Source organism: Cetorhinus maximus, chromosome 12, assembly GCF_964194155.1.
Source record: "Cetorhinus maximus chromosome 12, sCetMax3.hap1.1, whole genome shotgun sequence".
In the NCBI taxonomy this organism is placed as follows: Eukaryota; Metazoa; Chordata; class Chondrichthyes; order Lamniformes; family Cetorhinidae; genus Cetorhinus; species Cetorhinus maximus.
Window position 1 is genome coordinate 85269562 of NC_135890.1, and position 15745 is coordinate 85285306.

The window sequence follows — 15745 nt, forward strand, 5'->3', positions numbered from 1 at the left end:
TCAAAGAACCTCTGTGTTACTGGGTTTCCAAGTTGCTCAATATGTAAACAAACTAAACCAAAATTAATTCAAATTCACCTGAAGTTTAATAATATGACCTAGCTGGAGCAGATTTAAGATTCAATTTCCAACTGAAATATCTAAACATAGCAAAAATAATTAAAAATTAAATACCAAAATAAACCAATGCTCATGGTTTGAATTTACTAAATAATTCCAAGGATGAAGTTAATGTTGACAGTTGCCCTCTCCCACCCACCCCTAAACAACAGGTTTCACAAATAACTGCAAACACTTGCCTTTCTGGTGGGATGTTGTCAGCATTGCTACTATGCCTTCTCTGCATCTTCTTCCAGTCCCTCTTGAATTGGAAAAAAAAATCTAAATGCAATGAAAAGTTGTTTTACTGACATAAATTTGAAAACGACAAGATGAGAAAAAGGACCAGTATTTATCTTTCTCTAGGTCGAATTGAATCATTTCAAAAATTACACATCACAAATGGCAATATGTTGACTATCTTATTTTAAGACATCCTCTTCATAGCTGGTTAAATCCATATCAAATAGCTCTCCTGTCCTTGTTGGTCTCAGGCCCAGTTAATAGCATCATCTACAGCCAACAATAACCTGGCTCCAACTGCAATTTCAAAGCAGTACCGGGAACACCCGGTTTAATTCTTAATGTTACATAAAGTTCACTTTAGATGAGCTGAGTGTATGAAGCTATTAGAGTTTGAGCCTCACCCCCAATCATTCTCTCCAGCCACATTCACCATGACTGACAGCAGTTCCTTTGTTTTGACTTATTTAACCTTTGACACACATGACGCAGAACGTAACGTGCACGCTGCAGTTTTGATTGGCAGCTAGGCTATCCAATCAATGTAGAGAACCGAACGCCCAGCGGCGACAGCGGCCCAATCGGACGGCAGTCCCGGGGCGGGATTGCATGCCCGGTTTGTCTCTTGTTTTTGAGCGGAGGGGGCAGCGCTGGCTCGACGGCGGTGGCCGGGGCCGGCCGGATCCAGCCGAGCGAATCGCTGATCGGGAGCTGGCGATTGCAATGAGTTGGGGTCGGTAGTGCGGATCAGAGTGGAGCCGATGGTGCAGTGTTTCTCTATGGTGTGGCGCAAGGTGCTGAGGAAGCGCTGGGTCCTCGCCGTGGTGTTCGGCCTTTCACTCATCTACTTCCTGAGCAGCACCTTGAGACAGGTGAGTGTCCGCCAGACCCGGAGAGGGAGGTCAGTGTCCGCCAGACCCGGGGAGGGAGGTCAGTGTCCGCCAGACCCGGGGAGGGAGGTCGGTGTCCGCCAGACCCGGGGAGGGCGGTCGGTGTCCGCCAGACCCGGGGAGGGAGGTCGGTGTCCGCCAGACCCGGGGAGGGCGGTCGGTGTCCGCCAGACCCGGGGAGGGCGGTCGGTGTCCGCCAGACCCGGGGAGGGCGGTCGGTGTCCGCCAGACCCGGGGAGGGCGGTCGGTGTCCGCCAGACCCGGAGAGGGCGGTCGGTGTCCGCCAGACCCGGAGAGGGCGGTCGGTGTCCGCCAGACCCGGAGAGGGCGGTCGGTGTCCGCCAGACCCGGAGAGGGCGGTCGGTGTCCGCCAGACCCGGAGAGGGCGGTCGGTGTCCGCCAGACCCGGAGAGGGCGGTCGGTGTCCGCCAGACCCGGAGAGGGCGGTCGGTGTCCGCCAGACCCGGAGAGGGCGGTCGGTGTCCGCCAGACCCGGAGAGGGAGGTCGGTGTCCGCCAGACCCGGAGGGAGAGGTGGGTGCCCGCCAGACCCGGAGGGAGAGGTGGGTGCCCGCCAGACCCGGAGGGAGAGGTGGGTGCCCGCCAGACCCAGAGGGAGAGGTGGGTGCCCGCCAGACCCAGAGAGAGAGAGGTCAGTGCCTGCCAGAGAGAGAGGTGGGTGCCTTCTGGGCCCAGAGAGAGAGGTGTGTGCCTGCTGGGCCCAGAGAGAGAGGTGGGTGCCCGACCCATGCACAAACCCTGATCCAGATCACTGCCCGCCCCTCCCTGGACTTTAAGATAGGCTATGCCCCCTCCTTACCCGAAAGACTTGAGACAGATTGGTGCCTCTACACCAAACCAGGGATGGATCATTGCCCCCAGTGTCCCTGAGACTGCTCAGTACCTTCTTCCTGACTGAGTTGGATTGGTGTGCTTTTCCCTCTTCTGAACTCTGAACGGTCAATGCCAACTTCTCCCTATCCTTAGATAAATCAGTAATTTTGGACCCAATATTCCGTGACAGGTCAGTATCCTCTAACCCACTGTCCTGAGATAGGTTTTTGCCCCCATCCAAATTAGTCCTTGAGCCCTGAGACAGGTTAGTGTGCCTCCTTTCCCTGATTCCTATCAGTGCCCTTACCTTGAGACAGGTCAATGTCTCCCCAGACCCCATATAAGATGTTTTTAACTCTTCAGGGTATGAGGGGTAAGCATCAACCCATATTGAAATATTTTTCTAATTAATAGGGTCTTATTGACTTGAAGACATGAAGGTTTCCAAGATTAATAAATTGCACAAATTTATTTGGGGAATACAACTGGAAGTTTAAAATGATCAGTGTGTCTGCTGTGGGAGACCAAGGCCTTAATTCTTTGTTGACATGTTCTTTAACTGCTTCTTCTGTCTCTGTAAAATGTATGTTTTCATATCTTTTCCTTTACTGGAAAAACAGTTATTTATATGGCTGGTCCAGTTGAGCTTCTGGTCAGTGGCAACCTTGAGGATTTTGATGGTGAGTCATTCAGCAATGGTAAATTGTTGAATGTCATACTGAATCCATAGTGCTCTTTTACCAAGTCCATTTCTTTTATCAGTATCCAAAGAATACAGTTTTAAGGCAATTGGCATAAGAACCAGAGGCAAGGTAAGGAGAACTGTTTTCACGCAGTGAGAAAAGGAGCATAGCCTAAGAGGCTGAAAACTTGGCTTCTAATGATGAAGCAGGAATGATAAGTGATTGGGACCAGTATCTGCCCTTGGCTGGTTAGAGCAACAATAACTTATTTATACAAATAATTTCACTCTTAAAAATAAATGCAGCTGCTTTAGATCACTCTTCCCACAGCTGGGAATGTTAATAGGAGCCAGACAAGTAGAGCCTGCCAGGTTGTAGAAGAGACTGAGAGCAACACAAAATTTTGAATGGGGGCAAAAGACAGTGTTGGAGGCAGAAGAGAGTCAGTAACTGATCCTTTGCAAGAACAATGGAGAGAGAGAGAAAGAAAGAGAGGAAAAGAAGCTCTTGAGCTAGGCAGAAGAAATTAGAGAGAGACTGACTAATGGACCCCTGTGGTAGGACCAAAAGCAAGCATAACAGAGGCCCTGTGCTGGAGGAAGAAAAATCCAGTAGAAACCAAGCTGAAATTGGCCCTATGCAGTGAACATAAAGATTTGGAGAAGGGATGAAGAAAATAAGAAGCAAAATAAAGGCTGATTCTGGATAGCATGAAGAGAAATCCAAAATAGGGCTGTATTAAAGACTGCGGATTTCAGGGGATGCATAGAAATACTGAGGTAAGTGCAAAGTTAAATGTATCTTTCCAGTAGCCCCTACACTATCCGTTTGGCTCAATTGATTACATCGTTACATCAGAAAGTTGGGTTTCAAGCTCGATTCAGGATGTGTGCCATAACCTAGTCTGACAATTTAGTGCAATACTAAATGAATGCTGCACTGTTGGATGAGCTGTTAAGCGATGAATTGTAAGTTTGTCCATTGGGGTAAGTGCATATTAGAGATTTCAAGGTAATATATGAAACTGAGCTAGGAGTTCTTCTGATAACCTGATAAATATTCTTCCCCCAATCAACACTAGTGATACCTTACTATGTGCAAATGTAGACTTACTACGTTCAGGTAAATAATAGCAGTGACTTTTTTTAATCTTTCACGGGATGTGGACATTGCTGGCAATGGCAACATTTATTGCCCATCCTAAATGCCTTGAACTGAATGGCTTGCTAGGTCATTTCAGAGGGCATTTAAGAGTCAACCACATTACTCTGGATCTGGAGTTACATGCAAAACAGGAAAGGACAGCAGATTTCCTTTCCTAAAGGACACTAGTGAGCCAGATGGGTTTTTACAACAATTAATGATAGTTTCATGGCTACCATTGCTGAGATTAGCTTTCAATTCCAGATTTATTAATTTAATTTAAATTCTGCCAGTTGCAATGATAGGATTTGAACCCAGGACCTAGAGCATTAGCCTGGGCCTCGGGATTACACGTCCAGTGACATTATCACTATGCCACCACCTCTCTCCCAGAGTAATTTGTTACATGTAAAGTGAACTTTGGCCTCTTGTGCATCCACCACTCTCTTTGCTGTACAGTTGGCAACTGTGCCTTCAGCTGTGTATGCTCTGGAAATCACTCCATAAACCTACACGTCTCTCTCCTTCAAGACTCTCCTTAAAATCCACTACCTCTTTGACCAGACTTTTGGTCACCTTCCTAATATTGCCTTTGGCTTGACATCAATTTTAACCTGACATTTCTTCTCTGAAGCACCTTTGGATATTTTTCTATGCCAAAAGCCTCTATATTAAACACAGGTTGCTGTTGTTTAAAGATGTTTCTGAGAGAAAGGATAAAAGCACTAGAATATACTAGCCAAATTCCAGATCCAGTAATTCTCATCCAGTCTTCATAGAGGCCACTTGTGAAGGAAAATAAACCTCAAGTGTCTTAAGGGTATCCACGGCTAGATACAGAGTCACCAAGAATCCTTAAAGAGTTGAGAGTGAGAATAGGTCAGGTTTCAGATGTTTGTTTCTTAAAAGTCAACACAGAAACTATATCCAAGCATAGCAAAAGCCATTTCTAGCACTGAAAGAAAGAAGTTATGTATAAATTTGTAAATTATCCCAGAGAGCATGGTATCTGCATGGGTGAAAATGTTTGAAAATAAATTATGGGATACTAAAAGTACTCGTGAACACCACAGACAACCAAGAAAACTTGCAATGGGTTTGGAAATATGTCATGCTGTACTGGGATTCTTTTAAGGAGAGATTGTGGAGCTGAGCTTGTTTTAAATGAAAAAAATGAATCTGGGACCATGATCCAGATCTTCAGAATCCTGAGATGCATAGATAATGTTAGATGTAGAAATGGAGAATATTGATTCTGGGTTAATGAGCAAATAAATGAGATCTGAGATGAGAAGCAATGTATATCTAAGTAGTGGATATGCAGAGCAGAGTGCTACCGATAGCAGCTGATGTGGTCAATCAACTTCAGGAGGAACTGAAAGAATAATCAGCTTTGAATGGTACAGGGTTAAATATGCGCCAAGATGATCAGATTTTCACAATGGTGCCCTTGCTGCAGGAATGGAGAACAGTTTGCCTGTGGACGGCTACAGTTAGGTTTGAATGATGTGAAGTTTGATTACCTTTGGGAATTGAGCAGTGTTTCTGCAGAACTTTACTCATGAAATAAATAGTTTGGTTACAGGCTGCAGCAGAATGATTTATATACATCCTTAATGGAAGCGAGTGAGTTTAATGGGTTGAATGTCATTCTGTACTATGTTTTTATCTACTCCCCTTGAGCTCAGCTGGATTTTAGCCGTTTTGCTAGAGGTAAAAGAACAAGAGTCCAGTGCCTGGCATGGCCAAGATTTGAACAAAAAGGCCTGAGCTGTTCACAACTTGGGCAAAAAAACAAGAATTTCCTTTGTTTTTTGATTAGTAAGAAGTTTATTGGTGCATACCAATATGTCACGAACAAGAGAAAATAGAGTTAAAAATTCACAATTTGTGTACAAAGTTCATTAATGGCTGCACACTTGACTTCACCCTCTACACCAGCATATTGATCGCACCTATTACAGGTAATAGGATAACTGAAGACTGCTCCATATACCCCAACAGGAATGAACACATAAACCATGCATTTCTACTGCAACCTCAATGTTGCTGTGAAACAGTAAATCCTGATCAGTATGTGACTGTGCAGAGAAACATAGACCCTGATATTAATCTGAAAATGGCTTCCATGTGGGTGTGGGTGAGAAACCCAGAAATCAACTTGGGTTGGGATCTATGATCTCAAATCAATTGTACCAACTGGTTTTGACTTGTGTTTCGCAACCCCTTGCTATGCAGCTGGAACGCTCATACCCACATGATGCAATCTCAGCTGTATTTAAAGGGACAGTCCACAAATGGAAATTGGAGGTATTCAGGATGAATGATGCACCTGGAGCAAAGGCAGCACCCAAACTTAATGAAAGCTTGTTAGAATTCCTGCTGGGTGCAGTGAGGATGAGGAGGAGAAAGAACTTTCTCCAGCAATGGGAGGAAGAAACCCGTGGCTCTCATCACATGGTGTGGTTGGAAGTAGCTGTGGTTGGAAGTAGCAGGAATGTTGTGCCTGGTCATGGATATAATATAGGAAGTGGCTTAATTACCTAATCAGGTCAGGAAAAGTGAGAACATTTACTCCTGTACTTTCATCCTGTGTTTTAAACCTCTGTGTCTTTTCACTATGTTTTACTGAGCATTTTCCTTCACATCACTCCTTATACCTGTTAATTTTATCGATTGAGGTTGAAGGATATGCAGGTGGAGAGCATTGATTAGATGGCTAATGGTCAGCGTGAATCAGGGGGAATACTCTTCATCGGTTGGAGTCATACCTAACACAAAGGAAAATGGTTGTGGTTGTTGGAGGTCAATCATCTCAGTCCCAGGACATGACTGCAGGAGTTCCTCAGGGTAGTGTCCTAAGCCTAACCATCTTCAGCAGCTTCATCGATCACCTTCCCTCCATCATAAGACCAGAAGTGAGAATGTTCGCTGATGATCGTACAATGTTCAGCACCATCCGCGACTCCTCAGATACTGAAGCAGCCTGTGCCCATATGCAGCAAAACCTGGACATCATTCAGGCTTGGGCTGATAAGTAGCAAGTAACGTTTGCACCACACAGGTCCCAAGCAATGACCATCTCTAACAAGAGAGAATCCAGCCATCTCCCCATGACATTCAATAGCATTACCGTAGCTGAATCCCCCACTATCAGCAACCTGGGGTTGTCATTGACATTGACCAGAAACTGAACTGGACCAGCCATATAAATATTGTGGCTACAGGAACAGGTCAGAGGCTGGGAATTCTGCGGCGAGTAACTCACCTCCTGAATCACCAAAACCTGTCCACCATCTACAAGGCACAAGCCAGGAGTGTGATGGAGTACTCTCCTTATCTGTGGGTTTACAATGTGTCACTGATCTTCATCAAAGTGGTCTGCAGTGGTGTGGTACAAGTGATGTGGCACTGGTCCAGGTGAGGGTTCATGGCAGAAGGAGACATGGAAGTGGGAACTCCATTCAAAGCACTCCGACTCTCAGCCTCACCTGATTTCCTCTTTCAGTCTGCACCTGTCATGTTGCCTCGACTCCTGATGCCCAAATCTGGCCCCACACCCAAGAGCTTAGGCCAAAAGTATCCCAATAGTCAGGGCAGGGATTTGAGCAGCCTATCTCTAGCTCTGCTGAAGCCTTGCAGATTGCAGTACATAGAAGTAGTAAGAAGTGTGAGTTGAAGAAATTATAATTCACATGGGTATGTACATGGGTGTTGACAAAATGTAAAGTTGCAAATATATATACATATAATGGGAGCAGTTTATAGGCTTCCTAACAAAATGACACGGTAGGAAGGGGTATACAGGAAGAATCAATGGAGGCTTCTAAGAAGGACACTGCGATAAATATGATCGATTTTAATCTAATATAAATTGGACGAACCAGAAAGGCAAAGGTAGTCTGGAAGATGAATTGATTTGGGGCAATTTCTTAGAGCAACACACATTTTAGAGCCAATGAGACTGCAGACTATTCTTTTCCTGATGTTGTGCAATGAGGGCAGGATTGATTAATGATCTCAAAGTAAATGACCTCACATGCCAGGTAGCAGTGACCATAACATGATTTGAATTTCACATTTAGTTTGAAGAAGAGTGAGTGTAAGACTAGTGTTTTAAACTTGAATAAAGGCAATTACAAGGGCATGAAGATTGAGCTGGCTAAAGTGAACTAGGAAAATAGGTATGAGGTAGGTCAGTAGAGATGCAGTGGCAGCTTTTAATTCTTTAGGTCCTGTGCATATGCGCATGAGGAAAAAAGAAAGGTGTGGAGTGCCACAGTCAGGAATTGTCCAGAGAGAAAGAGACAAGAGAAGGGGGACAGGGAGAGGTCCGAAGAACTGTCCCAGAGGCAGGGGCAAAGAGACAAGGGACAAGAACAAGTCCCAGTTGCGTTACAAATAAAGAACAAAGAAAAGTACAGCACAGGAACAGGCCCTTCGGCCCTCCAAGCCTGCGCCGATCATATTGCCCGTCAACTAAAACATTTTGCACTTCCGGGGTCCCTTTCCCTCTATTCCCATCCTATTCATGTATTTGTCAAGCTGCCTCTTAAGCACCACTATCGTACCTGCTTCCACCACCTCCTCTGGCAGCGAATTCCAGACACTCACTACCCTCTGCGTAAAAAAACTTGCCCCGCACATCTCCCTTATAGTTTTTTCCTCTCACCTTAAATCTATGTCCCCTAGTAATTGACTCTTCCACCCTAGGAAAAAGCTTCTGACTATCTACTCTGCCCATGCCACTCATAATTTTGTAAACTTCTATCAAGTCGCCCCTCAATCTCTGTCGCTCTAGTGAGAACAATCTGAGTTTCTCCAACCTCTCCTCTTGGCTAATAACCTCCAGACCAGGCAGCATCTTGGTAAACCTCCTCTGCACCCTCTCCAACGCCTCCACATCGTTCTGGTAATGTGGTGACCAGAATTGCACGCAATATTCCAAATGTGGCCTAACCAAGGATGGGATGAGGTTTCCAATGTTAATTTAAAAAAAAATGTTTGGGCAGAATTTTTATCATCAATATGTTTAGGTGAGTGATTCTTATGGGTGGAAATTTTTTTTTGAATTTTATAATGTTTATTTTTGGCTTTAAAATTCTTCAGCTCCCTGAGGCAGCTCTGTGTCTTCAGGGATTTTTCATTGCATGCTCCCCCGCTCCCATGCTGACTTCAATGCTCGCCCTATTCCCGCCCCCACCCCGGCAGCACTGGGACTTTCAGTGCGCCTTTCACGCTGGCTGTCCGTTAATTGGCTAGCCAGCGTAAAATCGCGGGTGGTGACCCGTTTTCCCAGCTGCGCCTGAGCCCACTCATCGCACCCGCCCGACGATCCCTCTGACTATACTGTTTCCTATCACTACCACATTCCTCTTTGCTCCCCACCCCCAACTTGAAAGGCATCCAGCCCTTTTCCTCATCCACACAGGTAGCAAGCACATTGTACATTTTGGACAAATTCAGGGACTGAGGCTCTTCCATCACTACCTGCTGGATCCCCTTACCTGCCTGACTCACCGTCGCACCCCCCTGTCCCTGACCAGTGACCAACTCTAAAGATCTGCCTAGCCTAAGGGGGTGTGACCGCCTACTGTGTCCAGGTAACTTTCCCCCTCCCTGATGCATCACAGTGTCTGCAGCTTGACCTCCTGGTCAATGACTCTGAGCCGAAGCTCCTCAAGCCGTTGACACTTACTGCAGATGTATTTGCCCTGGATCACACTGGTGTTTAGGAACTGTCACAATTCCACAGTCACATCACAACATCTGCCCTGCCACCTTTATTATGTGTTAATTAATTTATATTTTAATTAATAAATGCTACTACTCCCATAAGCTTTACAATTGCTACTCCAAAACCTTACTACTAATAAAACCTTACCAATAATTTGTGCCAGTTCTTAAAAGATAAAAGAGAAAAATACTCACTAAGCAATCACTTATCTGGCCCCTGTGACGTTACTCTTCATTTTCTCCGAATGTGGACAGGCCGCAGACTGAGCCCCACCAGTAGCAGGATTACTGGGTGTGCTCTCTGTCCACAGACTGAGCCTTACCACCACCAGCACTGGGCCTGCTCTCTATCTCACCCCCTCATGTGCTCTTTTAAGCCTCTGGGTCCACTTTTAGTCTTGCCCGCTCTCACACTGAAATGTTAACTCTGTTTCTGTCCACAGATGCTGCCTGACCTGAGGAGTATTTCTGTTGATCATTTTCTATTTCCATCTCAGATTTCCAGGATCCACAGTCTTTTGCTTTTGTCTTGGAAGGAGTGTATTTAGGTTTTTTTCAAAATAAGGTGGAGACTTTTATGTTAACAATATGAGTAGTGTGAAGATGTCTGAAGAATTAATTAATTCACCTTGAATTTGAAATTATTTGAATGAATTTTTGCAGACTGTTTAGTGGCTGATGCATTTCATAACAAAAGTTGCTCTAAATTTATTTTTGAAAAGGAAAACAAGATGTTGCAATTTTTAAAAAAACTGTAACTTGGTAAAATGTATTCCAGGCAAATTGACTTATCTAGCCTGAGATAAAAATGGATTTATAGATGTAGATAATGGGACTATTGCATCTGTTGTTGCACCACATCTGCCAGTGTAATGGGACAGGCTGCAGGTGGATGGGAGGCTACCGTAGCCAAATCCATTTTTCCTTAAACTCATGTATTATTTCAAGTTACTTGCCCATGAGAGTGCTTGGAAGCTGCAGCTGGGATTAGAATGCTGAGGGGCTTTGCTTTACCCAAACATGGTGGATAAGTGACTGATCGTGGCAATTTTTTTTAAGATCACGGCCTTTGTTTCCAAATCCTGAATGTTGCACCCATTAAAATGTATTTAGAAGTGACTATCCTTTGGTTATATTTGGTTCTTGTAACATGAACGTAATAACAGAAACAGAGATCGGTTTCATCCTCGGATGCTGTCATTTAGTCTTAACTAAATTTACTTGTACCTTATTTGAATACAAAAGCCATCAAAATTAGATAGGCTCCTCCCTTTTCAAAATGAATGGTGTATTTTTGTATGTACACTATAAATACAGTAGCCAGTCTGTACAAATGAAGCTATCATCACTAAAATAAAGGTAATATATCAGCAAAGATTCTGGCAAGAAAAGTGTGAGTATCTGTCTGCTGGGTTTGTATTTTAATTATAATTTCTTGTGAAAGTGAATGTATGGAATGCCCAAACATTTGGAATACATGGATCATGGTAATAGCTAAAGCTCTTAATGAGTCCTTTAATCATCTGTAGTATTTAAGAAAGGTTTTTAATTAAAATTGTCATTTATTCATCCTGGCATTTTTATAATCTGTTGTATACGTAACAGATGTTGAAAATTCTACATTCCGTCCAGATAATTTGTTGACTTGTTAGCACAGTGATGGTGTACCATAGAATCACTTAATATCCTTGTTAGATTTCATGATTCTTCTGCAGTTATGCAACATACATGAATTTTGTTGTTAAAATAAGTGCTAAATTGGGCAAAATATTTATTACAATTTAGCTTTGCGATTTATCACAATAGTTATGAATTGTGAAATTAAATTTTGCTGCCCCTATTCTACACCAGAATTAGGTAAGGTGTGAAGGTAGGCATGTGTAAAGTCCTTATTTTTTCACTTGAACTGCCTTTTTAAAAAAAAATCTTCCAGTGGTACGATTATACATTCTGGTCTTCCACACTTAAATTACGTTGAGATATTACTTTGAGCTAGATAACACTGGGTTGAAGTATTAGCAGTGACTGAAATATAAGGATATGGAATTCTAATGTCAGATTATTAAGTGTCGACCTTGGCTCAATCCTGACACTCTTGGCACTGAATCAGGAGGTCTTGGGTTCAAGCTCCACTTTAGCACTTGAACACACAATTTCACTTGACATTCTGGAGCAACACTGAAGGAGCACTGTATGGTCAGAGCTGCCTTAGTTTAGATAAAATGCTAAGATGAGATCCTATCTACCCATCCAGGTTGCTGTGAAAGATCCCTTGACAACTTGGCACTATTCAAGGAAGAGTAGAGGAGTTCTCCCCGTGTTCTGGCCAACAGTTATCCTTCAAACGACATCACTAAAACTGTTGAATTCATCATTTATTTCATTGTCATTTGTGGGAATTTGCTGTGCACAAATTGATTGCTGCATTTTTCTCCATGGTAATAGTGACTACACTTCAAAATTATTTCATTAGCTGTGAAGTGCTTTGGCCCCGAGGTTGTGAAAGACACTGTAAATTCAAATGCTTTCATTCAAGCTTTTCAGTTCAAGTGTAACTTTTCTTGTACCAAATGCTAAATGAGTACTTAGATTATTTTAGCAGAAGTTACTGATGATGCAAGCCACATTAGTACTAGGATATTTTTGTATCAACTAAGCAATTTTTTCTTTTCCCCATTGCATTCAGGAGGAAAGAACAGTACTTGACCGAAACTTGTTGCAGCTTCGAGGTTCCCAGCGACCGATTGTGTGGAAAGTGCGGTTCAACCTTGGGAACAGCAGCAGGCTATATACACAGTGTCGAAACTCTATCCAGGGTAAACTGCTAATTACAGATGAACAGGGTGAGGAAATGTGACATCACCTAGTTTCCATCTACCAAGCACTTACACTTGCTCGTTATCTTTTAGATTCACTAGTCTGTTGTTTAATATTAGTCTCCTTTGTTTTAAAGAGTCGATACTCTTCTGAGTAAAGTGTATTCTTTGTCATAGTGACATTGTCTTCCATTTAGAACAAGCTGCACTTGCTGCGAGATTTTAAATTGTTTCCCTTTCTTCTCTATTTTATTGCAGGCTATGTGTGTGAGAGGAAAGACTTACTTGTGAATGGCTGCTGCAGTGTAAACACACCTAGCACAAAATTATATGCATGTGATACCTGCCTGCCCAATGACTGCTGCACTGTGTATGAGTACTGTGTCTCCTGTTGCCTACAGCCAAATAAGGTGAGAAAATGCATCTCCCTCTATACAAACATCTGGCTTTTGACAGATTGAAAATGTAGCAATTCAAAATGTGAGTAAACCTTTCAGTACGTCAACATTCAAAATGAATAATGCAGCTACTTCAGCTTCTAGATTTAGATGAAGTTGGGTGTGAGGATGCAAGTGTGGGGCACTAACACTGGCATCGACCTGTTGGGCCGAATGGCCTGTGTCTGTGGTGTTAATACTATGTATGTAATAGTTTAAAAACGCTCTCAGGGTATTTGGCCTGATCAAACTGTTACTAAGTTAACAATAGTGGTCCAGCATGAGAAATTAGAAATATTGCATCCAACTGAATAGTTAGTCCAGTAAGAGATTAATATTGCTTTGCAGCAATTGGCCTGAAGAACACTCCTGTAAAGTAACACTTCGATTAGACATTCACTGCAAACTGTAATACCACACAAGATGAAATTAACTTTGAAGAAGAAAGATTTGCATTTATAGAGCCTTTCATGACCTCAGGGTGTCCCAAAGTGCTTTACAGACAATTAAGTACTTTTGAAGTATAGTCACTGTTGTAATGTATGAGACTGTGGCAACCAATATGTGCCCAGCAAGGTACCACAAAGGATAATATTTAAAATATTGTATTGTGAGCTACATTTAAAATCTGTGGTTTCTGATTCTCAGCAACCTCTATTGGAACGTTTCCTGAACAGGGCTGCAGAAGCCTTCCAGAACCTGTTTACAGCAATTGAAGATCACTTTGAGCTCTGCCTGGCAAAGTGCAGAACATCATCTCAGGTTCGTAATGAACTAATTTCAAACAACTACAGAGTTAGTCAGTGTAAAACACAATAAAAATCAATGCCATGCATCATTCCGTTCTGTTATATTTTCCATTATTTGAACAGTATATTTTTTGCAATCTCTAGACTTCTAACAATTCTACTTTATTATATCTAATGTGTGGGAAACAAGCTATACTTTTGTAGTTGGACAACTATGTCATGAACTAACTTTTATTAAAGTTGTGTTCAATTTTAAAAATTCAACATTATCAAAATAGGCTAAGTGACCTTTAATTTTCTTGAACGCCCATTTGTACAAATATATTCTGTAGAAAGACTCATATCCTGAAATTGAACTCTGGACTGCTGAAAACTATGTTTGTATTGGGTGGTATTCGATAGGAACATGCCCAAAGTCAACAACATCACTGCCTGAATATCACTATGCCTAATGTGAATGTATAAGCTCTTCATTCATGTTTTATTTTCTGAGCTGATCCTTGCAATCTGCTCATGGCTTCACTGGTTGCAGGTATTTGGTGCAACGCTACTAGTCTCCATGGACTAATGTTGTTTGAAAACAATACTGCTCAAGTAGACATCTTGATGATCCTGTTTCAGGCTTTCCTCTTTGAATATATTTTCCCATCTAATGTGAATTATTTTTCCACCTGCAGAGTGTTCAACATGAAAATAACTACAGAGATCCTGCTGCAAAATATTGCTATGGAGAAGATCTGCCAGAGCTGCTTCCACTTTAACCTATGTTGTTAAAATAGCCGTCATGACCAAACTTTGTACAAACCTCACTGTGGAAGGATTGCAGAAGTTTTGTTAAAATATGAGGAAACTACAGTAACTTTGTTTTTTACATCATTATTTAATATTTATTTTGTTTCAACTTTTGAACTGTCTTGATGGCAGCAATCAAGGTGACCAAATGCAAAACAATACTCTTCCAAAATGTGTAATTAGTGCTGTGCTCAATATTGCAGCCTTTGCAGACAACTGCCAGCAACTAAAGAATCATCAGCTACACTAATTACAGTTTATTTGCATATTTGGAAATTAATTTGTGCAAGATATGTAAATATATGCATATGTTTATCAAAACAAAGATGTACACAACAGTTGATTTATGAGTAGTTCAGGCTTTCTGCTTGCTTGAATATGTCTTACCTATTCATAAAGGAATATGATCATATGATAGATGGAACCACGTTAAGGTTGGTAGTCCTGTTTTGAATACCAGTAAAGCATGATATTTGATGCAGCAAAATTGAATTGTTTAGTTAAATATAAACTGCGAGCATTTGAGATTGCTAAGATTAGGCTATCTTCACTCCAATCTAAATGAAAAATGTGTTTTTGCCTTTATGTTGGGAACATACCTTCAGTAAAGATGTGACTTCTTATTTGAGCTACACAAACTAAAAATTAAAATGATACATTTGTAAGCTCTGGTCCAAGCTCCAAAGAATATTGTACCCACTAATTCACGAAAGATAAGATGAAAATTGAAAGGAACATTTCCTGCACTATAGATAAAACAAACAAAAGAGAAAAAGAGCTTGTTTGAGTTTCCTGATCACCTCTTGAATAAGGCAATGGTATTGAAAGAAAAGAAGTTGATAAAAACCTGTAGCATTTAGATGGTGAGAAAACAAGCCTGTTCGTTACAGTAACCTCAGTTTTTAAGAAAATAAGCTATCCTTTAATGAATACTTGAGGTTGAAAGGCATTTGTCATGCATTATTTTCTTTCATTTGAAAGAGTCTCTAGGCAGATGAGCCAAAAGTATTAATGAATAAAATATGTTAAAATATGAGGCAGCATTGTTTGTGCTTTTTTTGTTTCGTATGGTTGTGCATTAAAGACAAGTTATAATGTAGAGAGTTTTTTTCCTGAGGGCTAAAGAATAAATCATGTGCTTTCATTTTTTTGTTCTTTTATATTCAATGTTTCTATTAACTTAATATAAGCTAACTTAATTTGTGTATGGGAATGAGTGTAAATGTAACTGAGAGATGTATGTTTTTGATGTCATGCAATGGAATAACATCCTAATAAAGAACAAATGTAGTGGATAATATTTTTAACATTAACTCTCAATCAG

At 41.8% G+C, this 15745-nt stretch overlaps 2 protein-coding genes across 5 annotated transcripts in view; one reads left to right on the forward strand and one right to left on the reverse strand.

The window, feature by feature from the left end:
* Positions 1–816, reverse strand: part of rnft2 (ring finger protein, transmembrane 2) — a 50035-nt gene extending 49219 nt beyond the window's left edge. For 2 of the 4 annotated variants that reach the window (XM_078554031.1, XM_078554034.1), the window contains exons 1-2: positions 747–816; positions 300–381 (exon numbers count right to left, since the gene is read on the reverse strand). In XM_078554031.1, the coding sequence (XP_078410157.1) occupies positions 300–381; positions 747–771 (107 nt within the window). In that variant the 5' untranslated portion in view covers positions 772–816. Of the gene's footprint in view, positions 1–293; positions 382–746 lie in introns of all 4 variants that reach the window. The other 2 variants (XM_078554032.1, XM_078554033.1) reach the window with 2 other exon arrangements.
* A 116-nt stretch (positions 817–932) lies between these two features.
* spring1 (SREBF pathway regulator in golgi 1) lies at positions 933–15455 on the forward strand. Its single transcript, XM_078554035.1, has 5 exons — positions 933–1214; positions 12314–12470; positions 12702–12853; positions 13529–13642; positions 14307–15455. The coding sequence occupies exons 1-5, from the start codon at positions 1104–1106 to the stop codon at positions 14388–14390; spliced, it is 618 nt and encodes a 205-aa protein (XP_078410161.1). The 5' UTR covers positions 933–1103; the 3' UTR covers positions 14391–15455.
* Positions 15456–15745: the final 290 nt, after the last annotated feature.

Excerpts from the sequence above, each read along its gene's own strand:
- spring1 (XM_078554035.1), top strand. The coding sequence starts at position 1,104 with ATGGTGCAGTGTTTCTCTATGGTGTGGCGCAAGGTGCTGAGGAAGCGC. Across the intron at positions 1,215-12,313 it reads TGAGCAGCACCTTGAGACAG|GAGGAAAGAACAGTACTTGA; the intron begins GTGAGTGTCCGC and ends CATTGCATTCAG. Across the intron at positions 12,854-13,528 it reads GTTGCCTACAGCCAAATAAG|CAACCTCTATTGGAACGTTT; the intron begins GTGAGAAAATGC and ends TCTGATTCTCAG.